The 25,165-nt window shown below is 43.9% G+C and overlaps 1 protein-coding gene across 1 annotated transcript in view; it reads left to right on the forward strand.

Annotated features, from left to right (window-relative positions):
- Positions 1-25,165, forward strand: part of Ttll5 (tubulin tyrosine ligase like 5) — a 249,816-nt gene that overhangs the window by 7,326 nt on the left and 217,325 nt on the right. Inside the window, exons 4-7 of the mRNA XM_051149557.1 lie at positions 7,957-8,039; positions 9,629-9,735; positions 13,145-13,275; positions 19,632-19,714. Coding sequence (XP_051005514.1) covers positions 7,957-8,039; positions 9,629-9,735; positions 13,145-13,275; positions 19,632-19,714 — 404 coding nt within the window. The remainder of the gene's footprint in view (positions 1-7,956; positions 8,040-9,628; positions 9,736-13,144; positions 13,276-19,631; positions 19,715-25,165) is intronic.

The raw sequence follows: 25,165 nt of genomic DNA on the forward strand, positions 1-25,165 counted from the left end.
AGTTTCTAAAACTTTTGTGTATGTGTTTATTTTTCAGATTGTAGATATTTACATTTACCAGAACTTACCATTTTGACCATTTTTAGAGTGTACAATTAATTGTGTCTGGTTCATTTATCTCCAGTGTCTAGTTTGAGGACATTGTCCTTACTCAGGCAGCTGCTCCCTCTTTCTCTGTACCACCAGCACCTTGGGACCACTAATATTCCAGTTTCTATGGATTTTCCCATTCTGCATACCTCATATCAATCAGCGGTTCTTAACCTATGGGTTGTGACCCATTTGACAAACCTCTAGCTAAAAAAAAATACTTATTACGATTCATAACAGTAACAGAATTCCAGTTATGAAGTAGCAATGAATCTAATTTTATGGTTGGGATCACCACAACATGAGGAACTGTGTTACAGGGTTGCTGTGTTAGGGATGCTGAAAACGACTAGTGGAATCATGCCATACATAGCTTTTGTGTCTGCCGTCTTTTACGTAGCGTCTCCTCACCGTCCATTCATGTTGCCCCTCATCTCTTTGCTGGATAATCATCCCTTGAATGGGTTTGCCATATTTTATGTATCCATTCATCAGCTGAGAGCTAATTTTCAATTCCTTAATGCCTAACAACACAGAACATCCTTACCTGTGCTTCTTTGAAGAATTGTCTGTTCAAGCTTTTGCCCTAATTTTACAAGTTGAGCTTTGCTGTCATTGAGTTGTGAGAAGGTGGATCTTCATTAGATGTGATTTGCATTTCCCCTGTTAGATAGGTTATTTTTGTAGGCCTTGCTTTCTCTGCATTATTTTTACCTCAGCAGCAACTTTGTAGTATTGATGGCATCTGACTTACTTTTTTTTTTAAAAGATTTTTTTGAGAGAGGGTTTTCCTGTGTAACAGCCATGACTGTCTTAGACTCACTTTGTAGACCAGGCTGGCTTTGTCACAGAGATCCACCTGTCTCTGCCTCCCGAGTGCTGGGATTAAAGGCATGTGCCACCATGCCTGGGTACTTATTTTTTGTTTTTTATATCTTTAATAATTGAGTTTGAAAAGACATTGCCTAACCCATGTTGGATTTTTCTATGTGTTTATATTTAGAGCTGAATAATCTTTAGTCTGTGTTGAGTTTATGTTTTAAAGTGTTAGCTAGAGTCCACCATCATTCTTTTGTGTGTTAGCATCTCATATAGTTCTGGGTGGCCTTGTCATTGCTGTGTAGCCAAGGCTGACCTTGAACTTTGGTCTCCCTGCCTACCCCTTAATTTTTTTTTGAAAGATTTATTTATTTTGTTATGTATAAGTGTTTTGCCTGCCTGCATGTGTGTATGCATTCAATGTGTGTGCAATGCCCCTAGAAGTCAGAAGAGAGTGATAAATTCCCTGGAACTGGATATACAGATGACTCAAGGCCATCTGTGTGCTAGGAACTGGTTCTGGGTGCTCTGTAGATCAGCATGTGGTCTTTTTGTTTGTTTGTTTGTTTTTCTAGACAGGGTTTCTGTGTAGCCTTCGATGTCCCAGACTTGCTTTGTAGATCAGGCTGCCCTTGAACTCACAGCGATCTGTCTGCCTCTGCCTCAAGTGCTGGGATTAAATGTGTGCACCCAGCTTTTTTTTTTTTTTTAAAGCAAGTGGTCTTAATTGCTGAGCTCTCCCAGCCGTGTGTCTACCTCTCCAGTGCTGAAATTGCAAGCATTTGGAGCCATACTCAGCCTGTATGAAGTCTTGAAATGAGGAACCGAATACTTTCAACTTGTTCTTTGGGACGGTTTTGGTTGTTCAGGGTTAACTTGCCATCTCTGCAGTACTGGCCTGGGGGGTGTGGATAGGTGGAGCTCTAGTCCCAAAGTTAGGCTATCGCTGTTTCCAAAGCTTATGATGATGCTGTGGATCAGTGCTGTCAGGTGCTGGGACAGAGGATCTGTTCTTGTGTTCTTTGTCGTTACCGTTAGCTTTGGCATGGAGTAGTGTGCCTCGGCAGATCGCTTCAGGCCTGCCTGGTTCACCGTTGGTTAAATGGGGACTGCCGCTGTAAGGGTCAAACGGGAGTGCAGTGTCTAGCACATGATAGGCAATCAGAACTCAGGCAGCTTATCCCATTTGCCGAATAGGAGCTGCTCCACTTTAAAGTGACCTGTTCACAGAGAACTATAGACTTACTTTTGGGGTTTCACTGTTTCTCTCTTCCCAAGGGTTCCTGTGCTCTAATCTCCTCAGCAGGTTGCTAGGCTACCTTTGAAAGGGATGGGATTTATTCATTTTCCCTGAAGCCTTAATGACTGAAGGCTGTTGAGACAATCTCTTAAATATGATTTGACCCAAATTGACAAATGTGGGTTAAAAACAAAAGTGAACAACTAATAATTCCCTAAAAATATGCTTCTTTTGGTCTGCTTGTCCCATTTAAAAGAATTTATGTATTCAATGGCAATAAACAGACTCTCTTCTTTTTCTTGGAGTAACTTCCATTTAGTAGAAAATAATATTCATCAACCTAGTCATCCCACGGTTCAGGCTGTTAGTGGTTTCATTACAGATGTGCATAGATGAAGGTACTTGTGGTTCATAGCTGTAACTAGCATGAAGGAGGCTAGGGCAGGAGGATGGGCAGTCTGGGCGTCATAGCAAGACCCATCTGGAAAAACAGAAAAGGAAAAGGCTATTACATTTGTCTCAAATTCTATACTATAAAATTTGTTCTTTATGCCCTAAGTTCTTTGAGGTTTTATTTTTTTCCCTTTTTATGTAAGTGGCAGTTTTAATGACTTTTGCTAATGTACGCCTTGTTTCCTTAATTATTATTACTTTTTTATCCTGGAACTTGCTCTGTAGACCAGGCTGGCCTTGAACTCAGAGATCCCCTTGCCTCTGTTTCTTGCGGGCTGGGATTACAGGTGTGCATCACCACTGCCAGACTTGCTTTTCTGAATTATTGAGCACAACTGATCTGTAATATTTTTTCCTCCTCTAAAATAGTAGGTCATGCAGTCTTAAGTAGTTAAAGCCCTCTGATCTTAAGTAGCTAAAGCCCTCTGAGGCGTTATCTGGGGCATTAGCTGCATCCTGCTGATCCTGTAGTCTGTCTTCATCGGTCTCTATCTGTTGACTGTTTCTTGAATCCACTTTTAATAATTTGGCTTATTATTGTTTCTATGCTTTATTTGTGAAATATTCTAGGAGTATGGCTTTTCTTTCCATATAACTCCCTCCCGATTGTATTTGCTTTCACCTGGCAGGCTTGCTTTGACTTTGCACGTGAAGAAGTGGAGATGTGAGTGATAACAGTTGTGACAACTAAAAGATACAAATTTTCTTTCATTTTCCTAAAGTTTCATAAATATCTTTAGGCAAGATGAAAGAGTAGTGCAGCCAATGGGTTTGTAGTCTCTTAGCTTTCCCCTCTCTGTGCTGATGGAGAAGTAGCTGGAATCCTCCTGCCCTGATTGCTGGCTCAACAGGCCACTCCTGAGAGCTGGGACTCCACTGTAGAACTCAGCAAATGGTACTGGGGCATGTTTCCTCTGACCTCAGCCCTGTGCACACCTCTCCAGTGCTGCAGTTTGTCCTTCGTACTTTTTTGGTTTTTTCTTTTCTATTCAGGACCTGGCCAAAGATGACACTTTATTGTCATTATTTCTTCTGTCTGTTTTAACCTGCAGCTGTTTCCTGAGCTCTTTTATTTTTGTCCTTCATGACATTGATCTTTCAAAATTTCATTGTTTTACATATATTCTTTTCGCATGTTAAAGATTTAATTTTTATTAATTTAGAGTATGTGTGCACCTGCGCGCGCGCACACGTGCATGCGCACATGCATGCCGTAATGTGCATGTAGAGATCAAAGGGCAACTTGAGGGAAATCACATCTTCTTCTATCCTGTGGGGCCAGGGGATTCTTGGCAACAGGTACCATAATCCTCTGAGCCATCTTGCCCCTGGATATTCTTAAGTTTGATTCTTTTTCCCCTCAGTTCCACATGCTTAGATTCAGCTTTTTCTGAACGTATAGGAATTTGCTTGGTAAAGCTATGTTCTTGCGCATGGCATTATATTGTGTTACTAGTCTGTGAGTTTGGTCTTTTGGTTAAGATAATAGTCATTAGATTTCTTCAACGTGAAGGGTGTCTCCTCTTTTCATATAAACCTTCTGGAGTGGTACTTGGAGATTCATGAGCATCCTGTCTCTCAGTAGTCTGGTTCTTGTCTGAATCACTTACTCTTTTATTTTATTTTATTTATTTTTTATTAAATATTCACTTTACGTCTTGGTCATAGCCCCTCCTTCCTCTCCTTTTGGTCCCATCCTCTCTCCCTGTTTCTCCTATCCCTCCTCCCCTACTCCTCAGAGAAGGGGACCCCCCCACCCCCCGACCCTCACCCCAGCACATGAAGTTGCATCAGGACTGAATGTGTCCTTTTCCCTGCCAGGGGGAAGTGTGAGTCACTTTTTCTTAATGGTTTTTGTAAACTGCTATTTTTCCATTTCTCTGTGTACATTTATCATTGCGTGTGCGTGTGTGTGTGTGTGTGTGTGTGTGTGTCTGTCTGTCTATCTGTCTGTCTGTCTGTCTTTGGAGAGGAATACCTTGGGTGTCTTCCTCTATCACCCTCTGCCTTGGGAGACCTTAAGCTGGTCGTTTGTCTGCTGGCTGCTCACTGACCTCTGGCCTGCACTTGTCCCTCCCTCCCAGTTGTGGATTAGGAATGGCAAACCAGGCCCAGCTTTTATGTGAGTGCTGGGTATCTGGACTCAGATTATGTTTGCACAGCAGGCCTTACTCACTGAGCCATTTTCTCAGTCCCACAAAATTGATTTTTTTTTTTTTTTTTTTTTGAGTTAAGGTTGGCTCAGACTGACCTTGAACTTGATATGTAGCTGAGGATGACTTTGAAATTGTGATCCTCATGGCTCTGTCTCCCAAATGCTGGGATTGAGAGTATGTACCACCGCTCCTGTTTCTGCAGTGCTGGGGATCGAACCCAGGGCCTCCTGCTTGCCAGCATTCTACCAACTGAGAACTGCAGCCCTAGTGTTGTCTCCATTTATTAGCTGGGTTTTCTGTTAACGAGAGCATTTCTGTTTGTAGTGGGCAGGCGAATATTCTCCCAGAGGGGCCATCTCTTCACTCCTATAACCTGTGACTGCGATGTATTCAAAGGGGAAGGAGGTTCTCCATGGGATTTAGGTTGTGGGAAGGACCAGGCCTGCTGCTGGGGGCTCGGGATGGGAAAGCTTGACTGACTACAGGCCAAGGAATTGGAGCAGCCAGACATGAGGCTATTGAGGAAGGTTCTGTGGAAGGTTCCCTTGACTGAGTGAGGCTGCGTATAAGGAACCTGCAGGATTCGTTAGAATGTTTTACTAGCGAATCCGTGCCAGCTTGGATTGAATGGGACAGCCTAAGTAGTGAGAGCTGTGAGATCACAAGATGACAAAACTCCTCAGCTTTAAACAAGTGCTAATTGTTATATTAATTATTAATTAAATAGTAATGAGTAATTATTAATGCACAGTAATTAATTATCCTTATTCTAGGGGTGAAGCCTTAGGCCTGTGGGCAGACCTGTGAATCACAGAGCAGCAGTCTAAGACCTGAAGCAAATGGGAGTTTGCCTACTCAGAATTTGAATCTGTAAATCCATACTGTGACTCGTTTTTCCTCCTTAAGTTGTCTCCCAGTGTGAACCAGCCTCCATGTAGCTGGAGTTCTATTTATTGCATTTGGGAAGCAAATAATTTGTTTGAGCTCCACTGGTGACTGGTGGAGAGCAGTTTTGCCCCAAGGCGAGTCACACTGATGTAGATGATGAGACTGGAGAATTTTGAGCTGGATGAGATTTTTAGGATGTGGGTTGAGTTGACAGGGCTGTTGGGATGGGTTGGATTTATTGGTATGGGAGAGAAGTATGGGTGCTGGAGAACAGAGGGCGGGCTACAGTAGGCCCTCTACTGTGTCTGACATACCTTAATCTCTTCCACTGTAAAGGGGAATTCAAGTTGCTAATTGGTAAAAAGATCATTCTGGCCATAGTGTCCAGTCTAACTGCAACCAAAGGGTTCCTTAGCATGGAAAGAGGAGCCAGCAGGGCCAGAGTGGGACACGATGGAAAGGAGTAGACCTACCATAGTTGCCTGTGAAAGTTAAAGAGGGGGAGCATAAACTATGCAGCTCTGAGTGGAGGTGGCCATTGGAAGCTGGAAACGTGGAGGGTCCAAATCCAGTCTGGAGTCCACGGAAGGGAGCACAGCCGGCTAATCACAGACTTACTCTAGACTGCTGGGGCCTGTCTTACCAAGGAGGCTGCAAGTTTGTGCTTAAGCTGCCAAGCCTGTTTGTTTCAGCAGTAAAAGCAAACCAGTACACTGCCTCACTGTCTTGTGCTGTGGATTTACGGTTCCTTTTGTAATTGCATTATAATTTATTTGTTGCTTCGTCACTTTCATATTAGAATGTCTCAAGTTTGTTCCTTGGGAGCCCACTCAGGCTCTTTGTGACCTGTTTCCAATCAGTTTTAAACATTTCTGTTTTTTGGGATCTAGCAGGATGGTTCAGGCTTCCCAGCCTACAGTCTAAACTCTTGCAGCACTCTGCATTGCTCTTGGCATTCTGTTCTGCACTGAAACAGAGGCATAGGACTCTGCCTTGGTTGTCTTTCAGCGATCCTGTAATGACCACGCCATGGTCGGGGGCTGCTGGGAACAGGTTGTGACTGGGCTTTAGAAGAGAGTCTGGCTTGTCCATGCCCCCCTTTCTGACTCAGCTTTGCATAGAGTGCACACCAAGGCTTATGGTAGGCCCCTAATGTGCCCATGGGAGCAGCTGCGATTTATGAAGCTTCCCATATAAATTCATCAGAAACCTAGTTGTCTTTGATGATGGGACTGAACAAACGGCTTCATTGTATTCATTCACAATTGTTCAGCATACAGTCCTTTAAAAGCACTAACCTCCCCGGCTTAATCCCAGCACTTGGAAGGCAGAGGTAGGCAGATCTCTGTGAGTTCAAGGCCAGCCTGGTCCAGGACAGCCAGGGCTCTTTCACATAGAGAAACCCTGTCTGAAAAAAAAACCAAAAACTGAAAACAAACAAACAAACAAAAAAACCAAAGCACTGATCTGGAGCCAGGTATTGAGGCTTGTGCCAATAATCTTAACACATGGAAGAATGAGGCAGAAGCATCAATTCACTCGAGCCTAGGCTTGAGCAAACTTAGTCTCAAAAACAAATGAGCAAAAACTCAAAACAACAAACCAATAGCAAAAGGAATTTTCCATAGAATTCTTCACTAAGGTTCTCAGTTTGTAGGGACATACAGAAAGAGTTAGTGTCATATTACTTCCCCATGGTGGAGAGGCCTGGTGGCACTCAGAGAAAGGATAAGCAGGCTACCAAGATGAGACTTGATAGTCTATGACCATATAGTGGGGGAGGAGTTCCCCCTCAGTCACAGACCTAGGGGAGGGGAATAGGGTAAAAACAGGAGGGAGGGAGGAACAGGTGGATACAAGTGAGGGGGAAACAATTGAGATGTAATCTGAATAAATTAATTAAATAAAAATATTTTTAAAAAAAGATTTAGTGTCATAGTTCAGAGTAAAAGTTTATGTGGTTACAGAGTTTCCTCTCAGACAGGGTCAAGGCACAGGTTCTGTCTCCAGGGCCAGCAGGAAATGTGCACAAGAGGTGCCATGCAGGACTCGTAGCACAGCCTGTTTTAAAGGAGGCAGTTGCAGGCCCTTGTGGCTTCTTCCTATTAGAGAGACTCTTGTCTAAGATGGGCAGGTAATCAGTATTTGAGGACACAAAGGGCTGTCTGGAACAGGCGCTCTTAGCCTTTTGAGTACAGTTGGGTCTACTTATTAGTCTGGAAAAGGCTGAGGGCTTTTTCCCGAGTAATGATTTTTTGTTTGTTTATGTTTGTTTCTGGCTATTGAACTTCGTTCTGTGTTTTTCTTTAGAACGTTATCATTTGTCTTATAAGATTGTGAGAACCGACAGTCGCCTGGTGCGAAGCATTCTGACAGCCCATGGATTTCATGAAGTAAGCTCACTTTTACAACCTTACCTTGCCTGATCACCTCAAAAGCAGAAATCCCAGCTACCTAACTGACTGTATCCATTCGCAGAGGCAGAGCTAGGAAGCACACGGGACCAGTGATTAGAGGCTCTGCAGAACTTGGTACTACCAGCAGTTTCTCCTTGTGGTACATGGGAAGCATTCCACAGGATTCCCTGTCTCCCTCTTCTGTGATGTCTTAGATTTGGTCAGAGTTGCCCATAAGAGGTTATCTGATAAAACTAAAGCAGACTTTGTAACTGAAATCAAGATAGAGTGGTAGAATGCTGTGGAAACAGCGGCTCACAGAAACAGAGGCTTCTAGGGCAAAGGCCACAGTAGCGTCTGGGACCGAAGGTCAGGGATCTCCAGGGTTATCTCAAGGTTCTGCTGTGGAAGTTACTAGACTCTATTCGGTGTCGTTGTGCCTTTTTCCAGTGATAGGATTGTTGGACCAGCTGAGACATCTCATAAAGCAGAGCGTGGGTGGGTGACTGGCAGGTGCTTTAATATCCAGGAGCAAGCCATTTTTCTAAGGAAACTGGGAAAACAAGATAATGTTATTGAAAAGGTCTGGCACAGATGCTACATAGTCCACCACTACTCATACCCTGAGACCAGTGATGAAAGCCTGCTTGCGAGCGGCTTATTCTAGGTTGGCATCAATAGGGGGCACTTGGGGACCTTGTACTTTTTTTTTTAAACACATTTTTTATTGAAAAATAAAATAAAATAATTCATATTACATCTCATTTGCTATGACTGTGACTGAGGGGGGCCTCCTCCCCCTGAATATGATGCTAGGGTATCAAGTCTCTTCTTGGTAGTCTGCTATCCTTCCTCCGAGTGCCATCGGGCCTCCCCATCAAGGGGACATGGAGCACCAGAGTTCGTGTGAAAGTCAGTCCCCAGTCTCCACTTAACTGTGGAGAATGTCCTGTCCCTTGGCTAGATCTGGATATGTACTGTTTATCTATTTCCAGCATTTGCCATTGTCCTAGTGTGTTGTATGGGCAGAGTCCTTGATAATGAATGGAGAAATGAATTCTAACGAATAAGTAAAGGAAATCTAAGGTTAAATTTTTTTCTTAGGTTTACTCTTCTAAATTTTAATTATGTGTCTCTGGGTTCATGCATGAGAGTGTAGGTACTTATACAGGCCAGAGGGATCAGCCTCCTCTGCAGCTGGAATTATAGGTGGTTATGAGCCACCTAGTGGAGGTGCTGGGAATTGAACCTAGGTCCTTTGCAAGAGCAGTACATACTGTTTAAGCACTGAACCATCGGTCCAGCTCTGGCTTTAGTTTATGATCTACAAAGACATAAGGAAGGTCTGAGAAAAAAAGAATTTGTACAGAAGGCTTAACTTATTTTACTGTTTGTGTTTGGGATCTCCCCAGCTCTCCCTTTCTTTAACCCTCATTATTGTGTTTGATGCAGTAATAGGCTTGTATAGTAACTGGGCCGTGCTGAGAGTCCTCTGTAAGTGAGGAACCACTGACTTTGTGTGCCCTTGCTCTTCCAGAGACAGACTGCTGCTGATGTTGTCTGTTCTGTTTGTCTTTTGTGCCTAGGTTCACCCAAGCAGCACTGACTATAATTTGATGTGGACAGGATCCCACCTGAAGCCCTTCTTACTTCGAACCCTCTCTGAAGCACAAAAAGTTAATCACTTCCCCAGGTAATGGTCCTCTGGGTGCATTGTAGCATGTGAAGATGCTGTCATTGGACCATGTAGCCAGTGGAGATATTTAATCTTCTTAGAGGGAAATGGAAGAAGAAGAAACTTGGGAAGTGCTATAGCCCACACTTGGGACTGAGGTCTCAGTGTAGACTTTTCAAGAGCTATGGAAGTGTAAAAGTTTGTAAAGAGACAGTTTCCAGTTCTCTGTCCTGAAATTGAGGTTGCTCATAGCATTTTATGTGGGTGATATCTCTATGTTAATATGGTGCATTTTCCTTGGGCATAAAAAGGTTCAGGGTTCCAAGCTGGGAATGATGGCACATGCTTATAACCATTGCACCTGAGACATAGAACCAGGGGGATGAGAAGTGCATGGCAGCCTTGGCTCCAGAACAAACCAAGGCCAGCTTAGACTATGTGAGACCCAGTGCCAATCAATCAATCAATCAATCAAACAAACAAACAAACAAACAAAAGTAGGATTCCGAAGACCCAGCAGATAGGCTGAGATGAGAGTCTAGCCATGGCTTAACACTTCTTGTTACATGGTGGTGGTTTCCATCTGTTTGTTTCAAACAAATTTGAAAGAGAGCATAGTCTGGTTGTCAGTTGATAGCTCATTAATTTTAATGACAGATCATTTTGTGTCTGTTTTGGGCAGCAGCTCATGCTGTAGCTTTGTGAGGTGAAATCTTACCTTTTTAATTTTTTTCAGTCTGAAATTTTGAGTATATTTATAAAAAGTCAGGCTTAAAATGTCTTATTTATGTTCAAAATCTGTTTTAGAATGGATTTTATACTTGTAAATCAGGTTTTAAAAAACCTATTTGGAATAAAGATCACAGATGTAAATTCTAAACATAAACCCATACAAAGGGAAATTTGATGATCTTTGCTTAGACAGAGGTTTCTTAGCTAGAACAAAGCTTAGTGCACAAGAGGATAAAACCCCAGGAGACCCTGGAGAGCTGTTTATTACGTGTATCTGATGAAGAATTTGTTTTCAAATTATATCACAAACTCTAATAACTCAGCAGTAAGAAAGCAATCTTAGTTTTAAAAATGGAGTAAAGATTTAGTGGATATGCATGTATGTATGTATACATAGCAAATCAAACAAATTTATCAAAATAGGAAAACTTTAAATGGCTACGTCAAAGAAAATGTATGTGTGGTCAGTTGAAGATATTCAGCATAATTAGTCATTAGGGAAATGCAAGTTAAAACTATATGAGGTACTGATATATACGTATTGAAATGGCTTTAAAAGTTAGATAACACCAAATGATTCTGACAGCCAGGCTGCGTGGTGACTAACATGCTAGGATACTGCTGGTGGGAGGGCAACCTGGTAAATGACCTTGGGTGCCTGGAAATTGTGAAATATCTATTGTTCTAGGTCCCAGTTTCTTGGTTTTTGTCTTCTAGAATCTGTGGCATCACCAGTGTGACTTTTGTGTGGTAATGAATTGCCTGGTGCCTGGTAGGCCCTCGTAGTTCCAGGATGCTTACAGGCTCTAGGAAAGGCTGTTTTGATAAGAAGGTTGGAGTTCCTGTCTGTCCCTTAACCTTCAGGAAGAGAGAGGAGGTTGAAGTTTTAACATGGCTAGTGACTTAATCAGTTATATCTACTTAGTGATGCTTTCATTATAGCCCCAAAGGACAAGGTTAGAGTGAGACAGAGGAACCTGTGGAGGTCCTGGCAGGTACAGTGCCAGAGACAGAGGCCCGACAGCTCTGTGTCCCTTCTTCCACACCTCATCCCAAGCACATCTATTTATCTGAATTCTTTGTAAGCTTTAGTCCATCAGGGAATGTGCTTTACCAAGGTCTGTGACCCACTCAAGCAAACTCATCAAACTCAAAGAAGAAGTCTTGGCTTAGCTGGTCAGAAGCACAGATGGGACAGGTTGCTTCTTGGAACTGGGGTCAGCCTTGGGGACTGGGCCTTCATCCCAGGTAGACCACCTCAGAACTGAATTAGAGGACACCCAGTAGTATCCACAGTGGCACTGCTTACTGGTAGTAGTGACCTCCCCCCTCCCAGCTGGTGTCAAAATGTTGAGTAATTATGTGGAGCTGAGAGACTAGGAAAACACTCTGGTATTTCCTCTACATCTCAGAATGTGGTAGGAGAAATTGAGCCTGTTTTTCCAGTATCCTCAGAATAACCGCTGGCAGTTCTTATAAAGTTAAACATATACTTCTGTGGTGGTTGTAAAATGTGTCTGTAAATTCTTTGACACTGCCTTCAAAGGTTGAGCTAAATCTTTCTGATCTTGAGTGTCAACCAGACTAAGGGATTGGCCTCTAACAAATGGAATGTGACAGAAGTGGTGTGCCATTTTGGAGACTTGGTCATAACAGACATTACAACCCCTCTCAGATAAGTGGGCCTAGGAGAAGCCAGCAGCGTGACATGAAAGTATGCAGCCTTGTGGAAGGGTTCACCCGAGGAACTGAAGCCTCATTGTCAGCTCCATACTTATGAGCATCCTGCAAAGTGCATGCTCTACCCTAGTCAGGCCTGATGATGGCAGTGTAGGCACACATCTGCACTGTAGCCTCATCAGATGGCTGAGGCAGAGCTGCGTAGTTCTGCCATCCCACATCGCCCACCCACAGAAACTGTGTGACATCATTAGCGTGAACTACTATTTTAGGCTGCTATATTTTGGGGTTGTTTATTATCTAGCAGTAGATAACTGATGCAACTTGGTAAACTACATAGCAGTCCCACACCTGGAAAAATGGAAATGTCTGCATAAAAACTCAATGTTTATATAAAAATCTATATGTAAGTGCTTTCAAGCAACTTTATTCACAGTCTCCCCTAACCTGGAAATAATCCAGATGTCCTTCATCTGGTGAATAGATAAACAAACTGTGGTCTATCCACACCACAACCTGTAACTGAGCACATAAAAGAATAAAATATTGATGTGTGCAGCCAGTAGAGATTAAGCTGAGATGCTTCTTGCTCGGTGGGAAGGATACACATTGTATGATTCTGCCTATCTGACTGTTTGGAAGGGAAAACAGACAATTGCCCTGTGGCTGGTAGTGATAGAAAGAGCTGACTGCAAGGCAATTGAAGCTACTGTAGGATATTAACATTGCCCTGCACTTTGATTGTGGTGGTCCTTAACTAATCAGTACATCAGAATAGCGGAAGGGGGCATTTTATTCTATGTAAATGGTATCTTTATAAGCAGATCTGATCAGAAATGTCCATTTGGTGAGAACATTCACTAAGGCCTTTGGAGTAGCAGCAGTGTAGGTTTGGGATTGTCTACTGTCTGCAGTAACTAACGGCTTCAGAGCTCAGCGCTGTGAGGTCCTCACAGTGTGCAGAGGCCTCTGTAGGTGTAACCCACTGAAATGGAAAGATGTTCCTTCTTTTCAGGTCTTATGAACTAACCCGCAAGGACCGACTGTACAAAAACATCATTCGGATGCAGCACACACATGGATTCAAGGCGTTCCACATCCTTCCTCAGACCTTCCTCTTGCCAGCTGAGTATGCGGAATTCTGTAGTAAGTGCTTGACTGAGAATGCCCCAGCATCTGAATGGAGGCAGATTTACTTAGAGATCGCTGATCTTACAGCTCACTGGGACGTTAAGTCTTTGAAAAGTTGTGCTTAAGTAGGAAGAACAGTTACAGACATAAAAGTTTTAGATTATTTATATTTGGATGGTGCTCTTCTATGTTTATATTTGGTAGGATGACAGTAATAATTTATGTGAGGACACATTGGCGTCATCGGAGCACACCCCTTCTTGAGTGTTTTTGCCAGACTGTTGTTGAGAGTCAGTATGTAAACTGCGCGCTTCCCTTTGGCGGCTCTCTTCCACTTCCCACTGTAACTTTCTCACTGCCTTTACTTTTGGACTTGTGTTCTTTGGGGAACAAGTATCATAAGTCTTTTTAAAATTTGTGCTTGCTTATTTATCTTTTGAGATAGGGTTTCACCATGTATCGACAGCTGGCCTAGCTAGAACTCACTATGTAGATCAGGCTGGCCTTGAACTCACAGAGATCTACCTGCTTCTGCTTCCTAAGTGCTAAGACTAAAGGCTACTACCGTGGCCAGCATCATATGTCTTTTGATGCTTAGAGTTTGCTTATACTCTTATTTCTTGAGTTCATACTAATACACAGAGGCATCTGAATTTCAGCCCAATGTAAAGTAACAGAAATATGTGGCCTGGATCTAGGTCTCAAATAGGACTCCTGCTTCCTTGGCCTCATTGAACTTACTTCCCAGGCCTGCGTTGTTTCCAGCCCTCTCCCTCAGGCCAGACCCTGCCTGCCTCAGTAGGTGTGATTGTAGGTAAGGTGGAAGGCCAAATAGGATTTATTAACTAGATATGAGAAAGATCAGGAAAAAGGTCCAAACAAGCCTCCAAAGACGGGAGAAACTGTGAGGATTGGTGGGGAGGGGCGTTGCCCAGGCTGGCCTCAAACTCCTGGGCCCTAGCAATCTTGCCTCAGCTTTCCCTTCCTGGGAGTTGAGATTACAGATGTGAAGCACCACTGTCCCACCAGGGCTTGTGAGTCTAAGCAAGAATAGAACCAGGAGAATACAAGAGGAGCTGTTACAGGAAAGAGGAGCGTTTAGTCTGGACAGTGTACATTCAAGGTGCTGTGGGGAAAGCATGCAGGGATGGTTTGCAGATGGTTGTAAAAACAACTCAGGGTTTGGCCAAAGATACAGATTCCAGAGGTTCTAGATGAAAGTGATGACTAAGAGATATAAGAAGACAGAGAAGCAGCCCACAGAGCCAGGAGGGAGGAGAGATGGTAGAAGAGCTGAGAAAGATGTCCCAGGAGAGACAGTGGCGCTCAGGTAGAGGGGTGAGTGCTAGAAAGGAGGTGCCATGACTTCCCCGAGAGGAGGGAGGGGAGAAGGCTCGCTGCTGGCCAGGTAAGACTGCCCACGGAGAAGGAGGAGGCTTGCTCGGTTCATGTGAGGAGCGCCCAGCCTAGTAAGGAGGGTGGTATGGTCTTATGCCAAGAGTGAGGGCTAAGTGTGGGTTTGTGTTCTTAAGAGGGCAGAAAGGTCCCAGCAGGACCTTTGACAGGACTGAGCAGGATGCAAAGCTTTTCAGAGGCACTGGGAACATGAGCCAAGCTTTTCGTCACAGTAAGAAAAGGTCTTAAGTTTGTCTTAAGATTGAGCCCAGGAGTATTCACTGTAGCTGGAGATATGAAGCTCGGGTCCCCAGAAGTGGGAAGTCAGAGTGAGCAGGGCTTGGAGTACACAGCGCTGACTCTTCCAGGTTCTTGGCGCCCATCTCCAGTTAATGCTCAGTAGAACTGTAGGTCTGTGATGCTGGAGAACCCACCTAAAGCAGACAATTTTTAGGCAGGAAGAAGGAAATGACAATGAAGACCAGGGTGGCAGCTAGAGACAAGCAGAGCTTCCTCCTGGAGCTGTGTTCTGTGGCATTGCTGCCTATAATGGAGGCTGACAAACAGTTCTGAGATGTGAACAAAGCTGTGGTGTCGTGCAGTCTATTGCACATGCTCAGATCAGTGCAGACAGCACATCTCTAGGCCCATCATTGTATAAGAGATCTCAGCAAATGAGACGGAACTCCTCACTTTGAATCTAAGACTACGGAGTTTAAGAACACTGCCTAACAGCATGATGAGCAAAGCTGAGAGCGCCCTACTGCGATCCCGGTGGACTGTGCACGCTGTCGCCAGAGTTGGAAGGTTGTCCATAACGTCTTCATCCAGGCAGGCTGCGTTACCTCTGCTCTGCCTTTGTTTCTGATTTTTCTTGTTTCTTGCTCATTTTTTTTTTAACACATGCAAAAGAAATAGATCTTTGTTTTGAAATATAACCAGTCAGTGTAACAATGCCAGCATAGAAGATGAATCCTGACACTAGAACTCACAGAACATGCCAGTAATTAAGCACCAGAAGTCAAGTTCATATATTTTTACATTTTAAAGAAACTTGCTTTTTAAAAAATTTATTTTATTTTTTATTTTTTGCAATGCTGGGGATTGAACACAGGATCCTGTGCATGCTAAGGAACTGTGATCACTGAGTTCCCTCTTGAGCCCAGAACCATTAGCTTCCCAGAAAGCTAGTTCCCAAAGCAGGGTCGATTGGACAGTATGCTCGCAGCAAATGCGGCGTGTAGCTACACTCATCCTTCTCTGAAAATGAGAGTTTTCAGCATCTGGTGGCGCTGTCTCCAGACTGCTTTGGTCATCTTCCTAGACACTTTATAGACCCAATACTTCATAGCTCTCAGTGTCTGTAAGAGCCTGTTTAAATGTCAGTCTGTCTGCTACCCTCCTCTTTGTGAGGGAGAAAGCTGTCTTACTGCTGTATATCCCACCTCTAGGAGACTGGACAGATAGGGTACATAAAGGTTTTGAATGCATGGAGCTTAGGAAATTTAAATTTTTTTGTTTTTATATTAATAGCTTCTTAGCTTCTCTTCTGTTGCCGTGATAAACTTCCTTACAAAAGCAACTTAAGGGGGAAAGGTTTATTTTGTCTTAACATTTCCAGAGGGACCCAGTTAACCATGAGCAGGAGGCCGGCTGGTCTATTGCATCTACACTCAGGAAGTCAGGAGTGAACAGGAAGAGGGGCTGGGCTATAAGGCATCAAGGCCCCCCCCCCACCCCCAGTGACCCACTTCCTTCAGGGAGGCTCCACCTCATTAAGGTTTCCATAACTTTTCCTAACAGTGCCACCAGCTGGGGACCAGGTGTTCAGACTGCCTGTGTGGGACCTGTCATATTCAAAGCACAGCACGCTCAATCCCATTGGGTCCTCAGGAATCTGAGGGAGATGATAGAAGAATAACATCTTTTGTGTTCAGTGGCCTCATTTTATTTATAAGTTTTTCTCATATGTAACTGTAAACCTTTCTTCTATGGCACTATTTTAATGTGGTATAAATTACATTTTTTGAAAGAGTAATATATTTCCATGGTGTAAAACTAAAGTAAATCCAGCTGGGCATGGTAGTGCACGCCTTTAGTCCCAGCACTTGGGTGGCAGAGTCAGACAGATCTCTGTGAGTTTGAGGCCAGCTTGGTCTACAAAGAGAGTTCTAGGACAGCAAGGGGTATTATACAGAGAAACCTTGTCTCGAAAAACCAAAGAACCAAAATCAAAACCAAAACCAACAAAAAATACTAAAGTAAATCAGTAATCAGAGAAGACGCATCTTTTTTCTCTTAGCTCTCTCACCAGTGCGTGCTACTAGTTTTTCCACATGTCCTTTTGAAGACATTCTTGTCAATTGCTGGCAAATGGCTTGAATGTGTGGGCATAGAGAGAGACGTGCTGTAGCTGTCGCCTTGTGCTTGCTTCTTTTCCACAGATCATTGTACGTCAGTTAATTAACAATATTCTCACTGTGTATGTACGTTGAAGGTTCCCTCATGTTGATCAGGTACCTGCAAATATGGCCTTTGAGTCATTCAGTCCTCTGCCTGTTTGCAGACATCCCTCAGAGCTAAGGATGCCTCTTACATTTTCTTTTTGGGTTTTTTTTTTTTTTTTTTTTTTTTTTTTGGCACAGGGTTTCTCTGTATAGCCTTGGCTTTTCTGGACTTGCTTTGTAGACCAGGCTGGCTTCGAACTCACAGAGATGCCCCTGCCTCTGCCTCCCCAAGTGCTGGGATTACAGGCTTGCACCACGACATCGGCTGCCTCTTGCATTTTCAAATGGTTGAAGTCAAGATAACTATAACTGTGGATGTGGGAGTGGCATGAAATTCAGGACATAAATGAAGGTTTATGGGGACACAGCCACTGTCCTTTGTTTATATATTATCTGTTTTCAAGCTACAGTAGCAGGGTTGAGCCCTTAGAACAGAGCTTGCACTTCTTACAAAACCAAAATTGCTTATAGCCCAGCCTTTCATAATCAGTGTCCAAACCACAACCCCTCATATAGATATGATCGAGTGTATTTAATTAATCTTTACCTTCTGTAGCACAGCGTGGAATAAACACACGTGCACACACACACACAGTGGGATTTTTTAAAAGATTATTTTTAAATTTTGTGTGTTTATATTTGTATGCGAGAGAGAGAGAGAGAGAGAGAGAGAGAGAGAGAGAGAGAGAGAGAGAGAGAGAAAGGGGGGGAGAGAGGGAGAGGGAGGGAATGTGTGTGTGAACGCCAAGTGTGTGCAGGTGTTTCCTAGAGCTACAGTTACACAAGGTTATGAGCTCCCCACAGGGGTGCTGGGGACCAGACGGATGCTCTGTGCTTAGCCAGTGCTCCTAGCTGCTGATCCGTGGTTCTAGCCACTGTACATACATGTTTCACATGCCTGTGAGCAGAGGAGACAAAACAGGTTTTTTTGTTTTTTGTTTTTTTTTGAGACAGGGTTTCTCTGTGTAGCCCTGGTTGTCCTGACACTCACTCTGTAGACCAGACTGGCCTTGAATTTGGAGATCCGCCAGCCTCTGCCTCTTATGTGCTGGGCTTGATGTCATGTGCCAGCACTGCCCAGCTGAGGAGACAGTTCTAAACAGTTCTTTTTCTTCTACTACTACTACTTCTGTTAAATTGCATCCAGTGGAAGGCACAGGAAGATGGGAAAGGGCAGACAAAAATGTACCTTGGTTTCTTCCCTGGCCACCTTCAGGTAAAATGATTAGATGGTTTGTGGCACTGACGAAGTGTGTTCCTGTTTGGGGCATCAAAGTGACTCTTGAACTCCTGCCAAGGGGAGAGGGATGAAAAGGTGGCACGTGGTCCGAGAAGATGCGCTGTCCTGGGGTTGTTGCTGGTGTCAGGCTGCTTGGCTGCTAGGGTCCTGAGGTCAGCCCAGGTGGGACCCCACTCAGGGGAAGGGGACATTTGTATTCTCACATGGGAAGAGCAGAGGTGGGTTAGCACACACGGGTGGCAGCACTTGGCCTCATAGTAACTCAAGCCAGAGACCATAAACTTGAGGGAACTTTATTGGGTTTATGCTTTTGTGTTATAGATAAAATGATGTTATTCTGGCGGGGAACAGCCAGGAATACTTTCACTAACTTGATTTTATTTCTTCGCGTGCTCATTTTCCTTTTAGAGAAGAAAAGTAGTAAGAAAGCAGTACCTTAGTTTTCAGCTTTTACTTTCGCCCTTTCCTTCAAAACAGTGCCTTGGGGTTCATCAGAAGAGGAAGGGACTGCCATAGCGTGAGGACTGCCACCAGCTCTCCCTTTCCTGGGGTTTCCCTTGGCAGCACCCAGGGCTCCCTCTCCCCATCCTAGGATATTCTCTAAGTGGGTATTGGAGCCCTCTGCATCTCCAGAGGCCATGCATGAGCACCGGGAATCTGAGTGTCAGTTCCTGCTTTTTCTTCACATGACCCAAAGATACTTAAAGACAGAGCTGGCGGTGGTGGAAGCCCAGGCCCCCTGTACTCGTAAATCACGGTGTGTCCCTGCCCTAATCTCCACCTGGTGTACAAGCACTGAAGAATTATTCAAAGGAAGTAACTGTATTTGGAGATGTAGTAAAAAACTCACTTGTCTCTGTCCACTGGCAGCCCTTCAGGTAACAAAAATGAGAACTTTCAGTTTCCTGAAGGTTATTTTTGGTAGCATTTAGATTTTACTTTATTTTGTTTCCATCCTTATGTAAGAAGGAGGAAAGAGTGGAAGGTATCATTATGGGAGTGATTTGCTATTCTCTTCCTCTTTCCTCTTCTTCCACTTCTTGCCTCACTTCCTTTTTTTAAGGCCAGTCTAAAAACATAGGTGTTTTTAGCTGTAGTTTTCCAGCTGAAGATGTGGAAGGTTTTCTGGGTACCTAAGAGATTACCATGGTTGCAGCTTAAGATAACAAACTCATGCTCCTTTCTCTTTGTTTTTCTCTTCCCTTTTTATCTCCCAATATTTTGAGCAGATTCATATTCAAAGGACCGAGGACCTTGGATAGTAAAACCAGTGGCCTCTTCTAGGGGGCGGGGCGTCTACTTGATCAACAATGTAAGTATTTTCCAGGACGGCAAGCCTGACACTCAGTTGAGCAGGTATTTCCTTTTGCACTGAGTCCCGCAGAGAGTGGAGGCTGAAATGCACTGTCCGTCATTCACCCTGCTGGCAGCAGCCCTCCCTTGCTGAGACACACTGACTCCATGGCCAGGTATCACTTGTAGATGGGTTTTTGGGGGAGGCAGGCACAAAAGAGGTCCCTTCTGTTCTCAGCATGCTGCCTGCCTGCTGCTCAGCATGGAGCTGTCACTCATGGAGCTCTAAGTAGGGGTGACACTTTTGCCACTGCCTCCTCCTCGCCTGCTCTTCACCCTTAATCTCTCTTTCCCTAGAAGCTGCCCATGTCTTGAGTCTTGACAAAATCCTTATTAAATGTTTTTTAAAATTAATGCAGATCAGGGCATGACTGAGTGTTAAGAGGCTATGCACGAGGCTCGAGGTTCAGTCCTCAGTACCACAATAACAACAATAATAGATCCATATACAAAGTAAATAAAATAAATTGTTGATTTTATATTTTCTTTTCTCAAATTCTGATTGTATTTGGTAATTACCCATCTTACATTATTATCCCCTTATCACTTCTCCCTGTCCTTCTACCGTCCATCTCTTAAGTTTAATTAGTTTTTGCTTTCAGATTTTAGAATTATGTAACATTCATAATTTTTTCAATAACTATTATTTGGGTCTTTTCCCTTATAAGTTTAATAAAAATTTAAGCTCAATAGAAATAGACTGTAGCATTAGGGTTGTGAAATGTAACTGGTATTTAAGTCCAGATTTGTTCTTTTCCTTCTAGATATTTGGTGGGCCCATTTTAATCTACTTTTCTTTTACTTTGGGGGAAAGTATCCTCTCTTTGTTTCCGTTTATATTTTCCTTCTTTTTTTTTTTTTTTCATGTGTATTTGATGTGTGTGTGTGTGTGTTTGTATATTGTTTGCTTGTGCATGTGTGCACATGCATGGAGGCCCAAGATTGATACCTGACATCTTTGATTGTTCTTCCACTGTATTCCCCGAGGCAGGGTCTTTCAGTCTGACTCAGAGCTCACCAGTGAGTCCTTGTGCTTGTTCTGGGAGCCCCTGTTTCCACTTGCCAAGGTTGGACTCCTTTGAGTCAGGCACTCATTGGACATTTACATGTGCTCTGGGGAGCTGAACTCCTGTCCCCTTGTTCGTACAGCAAGCCACTTATCCCCCAATGTCATCTCTCTAGGCCATTTGTTGTCTCCTTTGTGAAGTGTCCTGGGTCTTTCCTTCATTGCCTATTATATTTAAATTCCAGAGATGCTTATTTTCTGATGTCATCTTTATTATTATTTATTAATAAAAGCCTATCATTGTGCAGTAGACACCCACATTTTTGAGGATACCATTGAAATGTCATTAAAATAGTCTTCTGTCCTTGCCTTGTTTGGGGATTGTCTTGTCTTCTGTTGTAGGATTTTTCTCAAGTTTGAGTGAGAATCCTTAAGTGTTAGCCATCTTATAAGTGACATTGGAGGCCATTGCAGGCTTCCCCATGATGAGTAGCCCCCTCCCCCTCAAGCCCCAGCACCTGTCCTTTAAGGCTGAAGCAGCCTCTACCCTCTGAAGCAGGGAGGGCCCTCTTGTTTATGGTGAGTCCCTCTTGGACAGCACTGTGGCTGTCTCTTTTCAATGTCTGTTGGGGCTAGAGTGGCTTTAGGGTGGTTTCTCCCCCATGAGAACCCTGCACCTATTTAGCTGTCCTGAGCACCATCTTAGATTTGGTCTCCTGAGGTGTTGGCGAAGTCCCGCGGCCTCACTAGTCCCTTGCTGAGGGCGCTGATCTGACTCTTGTTCCCTGGCCCACTCTGCTCTGCTTCATGCTGTCTGGCTTCCAGCCTGGACTTTGCAGGGGCCTCCCTGGGAATCTTCTCTACCTGGTATTTGGGGCCGGGGCTCCCTCTGCTCTGGCCCCCTACTCTTCCCACACCTCTTCACCCCGATCTTAACTGCTCACTGCCTTTGAAGATTTACTTAGACTTTTGATCTATTCTGGCTCCTTTTGTCTTTTTCTAGCCTTTGTTATTAATTCATTCTTTTGAAAAAAAAATTCCTTTCTGTCTTTCCACTAAGCTCTGGAAGAGAAGGCTGGGGTAGATACATTGCGCGTGCGTGTGTGTGGTCAGCACTCCATCTTAAATTCCCCAGTTATTTTTTTCACATTGAGTTATTTTCTGTGTGTTCAGAAATGAACTTTCTAAAGTCTTTTACTTTGGAAGGTCCTCAAATTCAGTCTGGATCCAAAACTGTACAGTAAACAATTGTAGCCAGACTTTTCTTTCTGGACAAGGATTGACTCTGGTTCTGGCAGGGCAACTACTATTGCATCAGGCCCCAGCCACAAGTCCTGTTACCTGGAGCCCCTCGACCCTGGGTCCTATGTGACATAAAACATGGTGGTATGCCTTGGCTCTTTCTTCTTGTCTTTGTGACCTTGGCGGAAGGCTCCCGTCTGACAGTCTTGCCTTCAGCTCTTTGCCAGGAGCACAGTGTTGTTTGAAATGCGTGGACGGCGCTGGTTTGGGTTTTAGCTGCCAAATGGAATTGCTATTGAGAGTCAGCTTCGGTTCAAGTTTGCTTTTTATTTTCTTAGACATGAGTCAAAGAAAAGAATATATTCCCAGCTCATCTGGTTTTTTTTTCCCCCCCTTTTGGAATGATCTTTTGCCCTAGTGATTTGTTCTTTTAAAGCTAACATCATAAAGAATAGAAAAGTTAAACTTTCCTTAATGGGGCTGGGAACCTCTTGCTCTAACTCTTCACTGAGGCTGAGGCTCATAAAGGGGATGACGCGTCTTTAGGGAATGCACGTTTGGCAGCCTCTGTAAGAGTCTCTTTCTCCCTCCCACTTCTCCAAGGGCTCAGTCCCTTGAGACCCCCTGCGTAGATCAAAGTACTTGGCTAGACCTTCGCTAGTTCCCCTCCTCACTGGTGAAGCTTTGGAATCAGTCTGATTCTTTAGGTATTTAGTGGAGGTGCCAGACAGAAGCCTGGGAAGATGCCAGCGTGCACAAGGGGAGCTGGCAACACGTGGGTCTGCTGGGAGTACATTCCCATTTCACCTAGAAACCCGACTTTTATCTCCTTTTACCCAGACCCACAAACTGCACTGTTAATCCTCCCTTCTCTCCTTAACCATCCCTTCTTTTCCATACCTGGATCCTTTCCCTGGAATATGTGACCCATTAGCCAACTGGATGAAGTAACTCTTTCCAAGGCTGCTGCCTGCTTTCCTTGCAGAGTTGAGGGGGAGGGAGAGTGAACACCAAGGCAGAGGGTCTGTCTGCTCAGAACTCGTAGGAGTGGGGGAGGGACTGTGGGCGGGCTAGACATAGATGTGAGGGTCAAGTAAAAAAACTTCCTTCCCTTTCCTTCCCAAGCATGAGCAGACCTATTAGTAAACTACCCTGTAGTAGTTGGAGCCTATTGGAAAATATCTACAAAAGCAACTTTTTTTTTTTTTTTGAGACACAGTTTCTCTGTGTAGCCTTGGCTGTCCTGGACTTGCTCTGTAGACCAGGCTGGCCTCAAACCCACAGTGATCTGCCTGCCTCTGCCTCCTGAGTGCTGGGATTAAAGGTGTGTGCCACCACGCCGAACCTCAAAAACAACTTTTTTTTAACCATAAAGAGAACAGAAAAAAGGAAAGAAAAGTGTGGCTTTTATGCAACACTGAAGAGAGCTTGTGGACTCCTACAGAGGGAAACATCTCAGTGGGCCACCTGACACGGCTCCTAATGGTGTGCTCTTATCTAGAGTGCAGCATAAAGGAACAGAGCTGTTTCCTCCAGCTTCTCCAGTAACCTGACAAAATGCCATACTTTCCCAGCTCAGGATAGTGAAGTCGAGGTGGGGGAGACCTGGTGTTTTCTGTTCAAGGTATGAATTTTACTACTGAGGTCTAATTCAGTCATCCTTGTGTCATTCATTATCAGTGGTTCTATTAATATATGTCCTGAGATTGTGACAGTCACAAGAGTGTTAGGACACAGTCTTTACCCCTGTTGTGAATATAATCTATAATCCCACAGTCTCTTGTTTTATTTCTCTCATGTTTTGAGCTTATGTTCTTTGTGTTTCTTATTGTTTGACAATTATTTAGAAGGTGCTGGCTGTGTGCTATGTACTATCGCTTCTTAAAACCTTCTGAGAAATTATAATTATTTTGTATTCCTAATTCTTCCTTGTCTTTATTATGTTGAGTGCATTGCTCTGTCATGTGGCATGTGCCATGGGCCATGGGGCATGTGGCTTGGGACATGAGAGGCATGGGGCAGGTTGTGATGAGTAATGTCGAGTCTAGAATTTAGTAGTTAGGACCACATAGATGCTATTGAGTTTGCAGTAATAGCAATGACATCTGGTATTTCTTTTTTGAAACATGTTTTTGAGAGGATCACTATGTACCCCTGTCTGACCTGGAACTCATCATATAGACCCAGACTGATCTTGAACTCACAGAGACATACCTTCCTCTGCCGTTCAGGTGCTGGGACTAAAAGTGGGCACCTCTGCTCCCAGAACCAACTGGTGTTTCTTGAGCATTTAATCGGCACCTTTCCTTTGAATCCAAATAGAATCTGCTAATAAGATTCCTCTTCATAAGAATGCTGTGTGGCAGCTGCTGTTTTCTTAGTAAGTGGTAGTGCCAGGGTTGTCGCTGAGCCCCATCAGCTTCCACAGTACCTGCTCTTGACCACAGCACTTCCCTACTCTGTAGGAACTTAACAAGTACTCTGGCTTGAATCTTAAGATCCAGTTTCCACAGCAGTTCTGATTCCTGCATTGCCTACTTCTACTCTGGGAGGAAATTCTACCTTGAAATGGAAATACTTTTAAATTAGTTAACTTAGGATTAGTGAATAGGAAATACACTTAAGGATTTCGAAAACTTTTATTACTTGGACTTTCATATACATCACGAGGCAAAGGAACCTTTTCCAAATATCCCTGTGGTTCTATGCAGATAGGAATTAGAGGTAAAGACAGTTGAGCGAGTTCTAAACTCTTTCAACAGAGGAGTTTATGTTAGGCAAATTCAGATACTTAAGAAGTGGAAGAGAGGGAAACTAGGCATGCATACTAGATATGTCATGGAGTGGAGACCAGTATGCCCTCTGATCCCAGTCCCGTACCTGCTGTAGTCCGTAGGCGTTTCTCAGCTGTAACCTGCAGTTGTTGCTCAGTTGTAGCCTATACGTAGGTGCTGCATGGCTGTCATTAACCTCATGGCTAGAACACAGCCTGCAGCTTGTTTGCTTTCCAAGTGCTTATGAAGTCTTACTCACTCGCTGACTCGGAATGGAGGCAGCACTTGTGATAGGCTTACAGGAGCTGTGATTGAGTCCATTAGGGATAAGTGACTACTGATGTCAGCATGCCACCTCATACCTAGAGATGAGTCGTAAAAGCTGTGT

The sequence above is a fragment of the Acomys russatus genome, chromosome 1 (genome assembly GCF_903995435.1).
Source record: "Acomys russatus chromosome 1, mAcoRus1.1, whole genome shotgun sequence".
Lineage (NCBI taxonomy): Eukaryota > Metazoa > Chordata > Mammalia > Rodentia > Muridae > Acomys > Acomys russatus.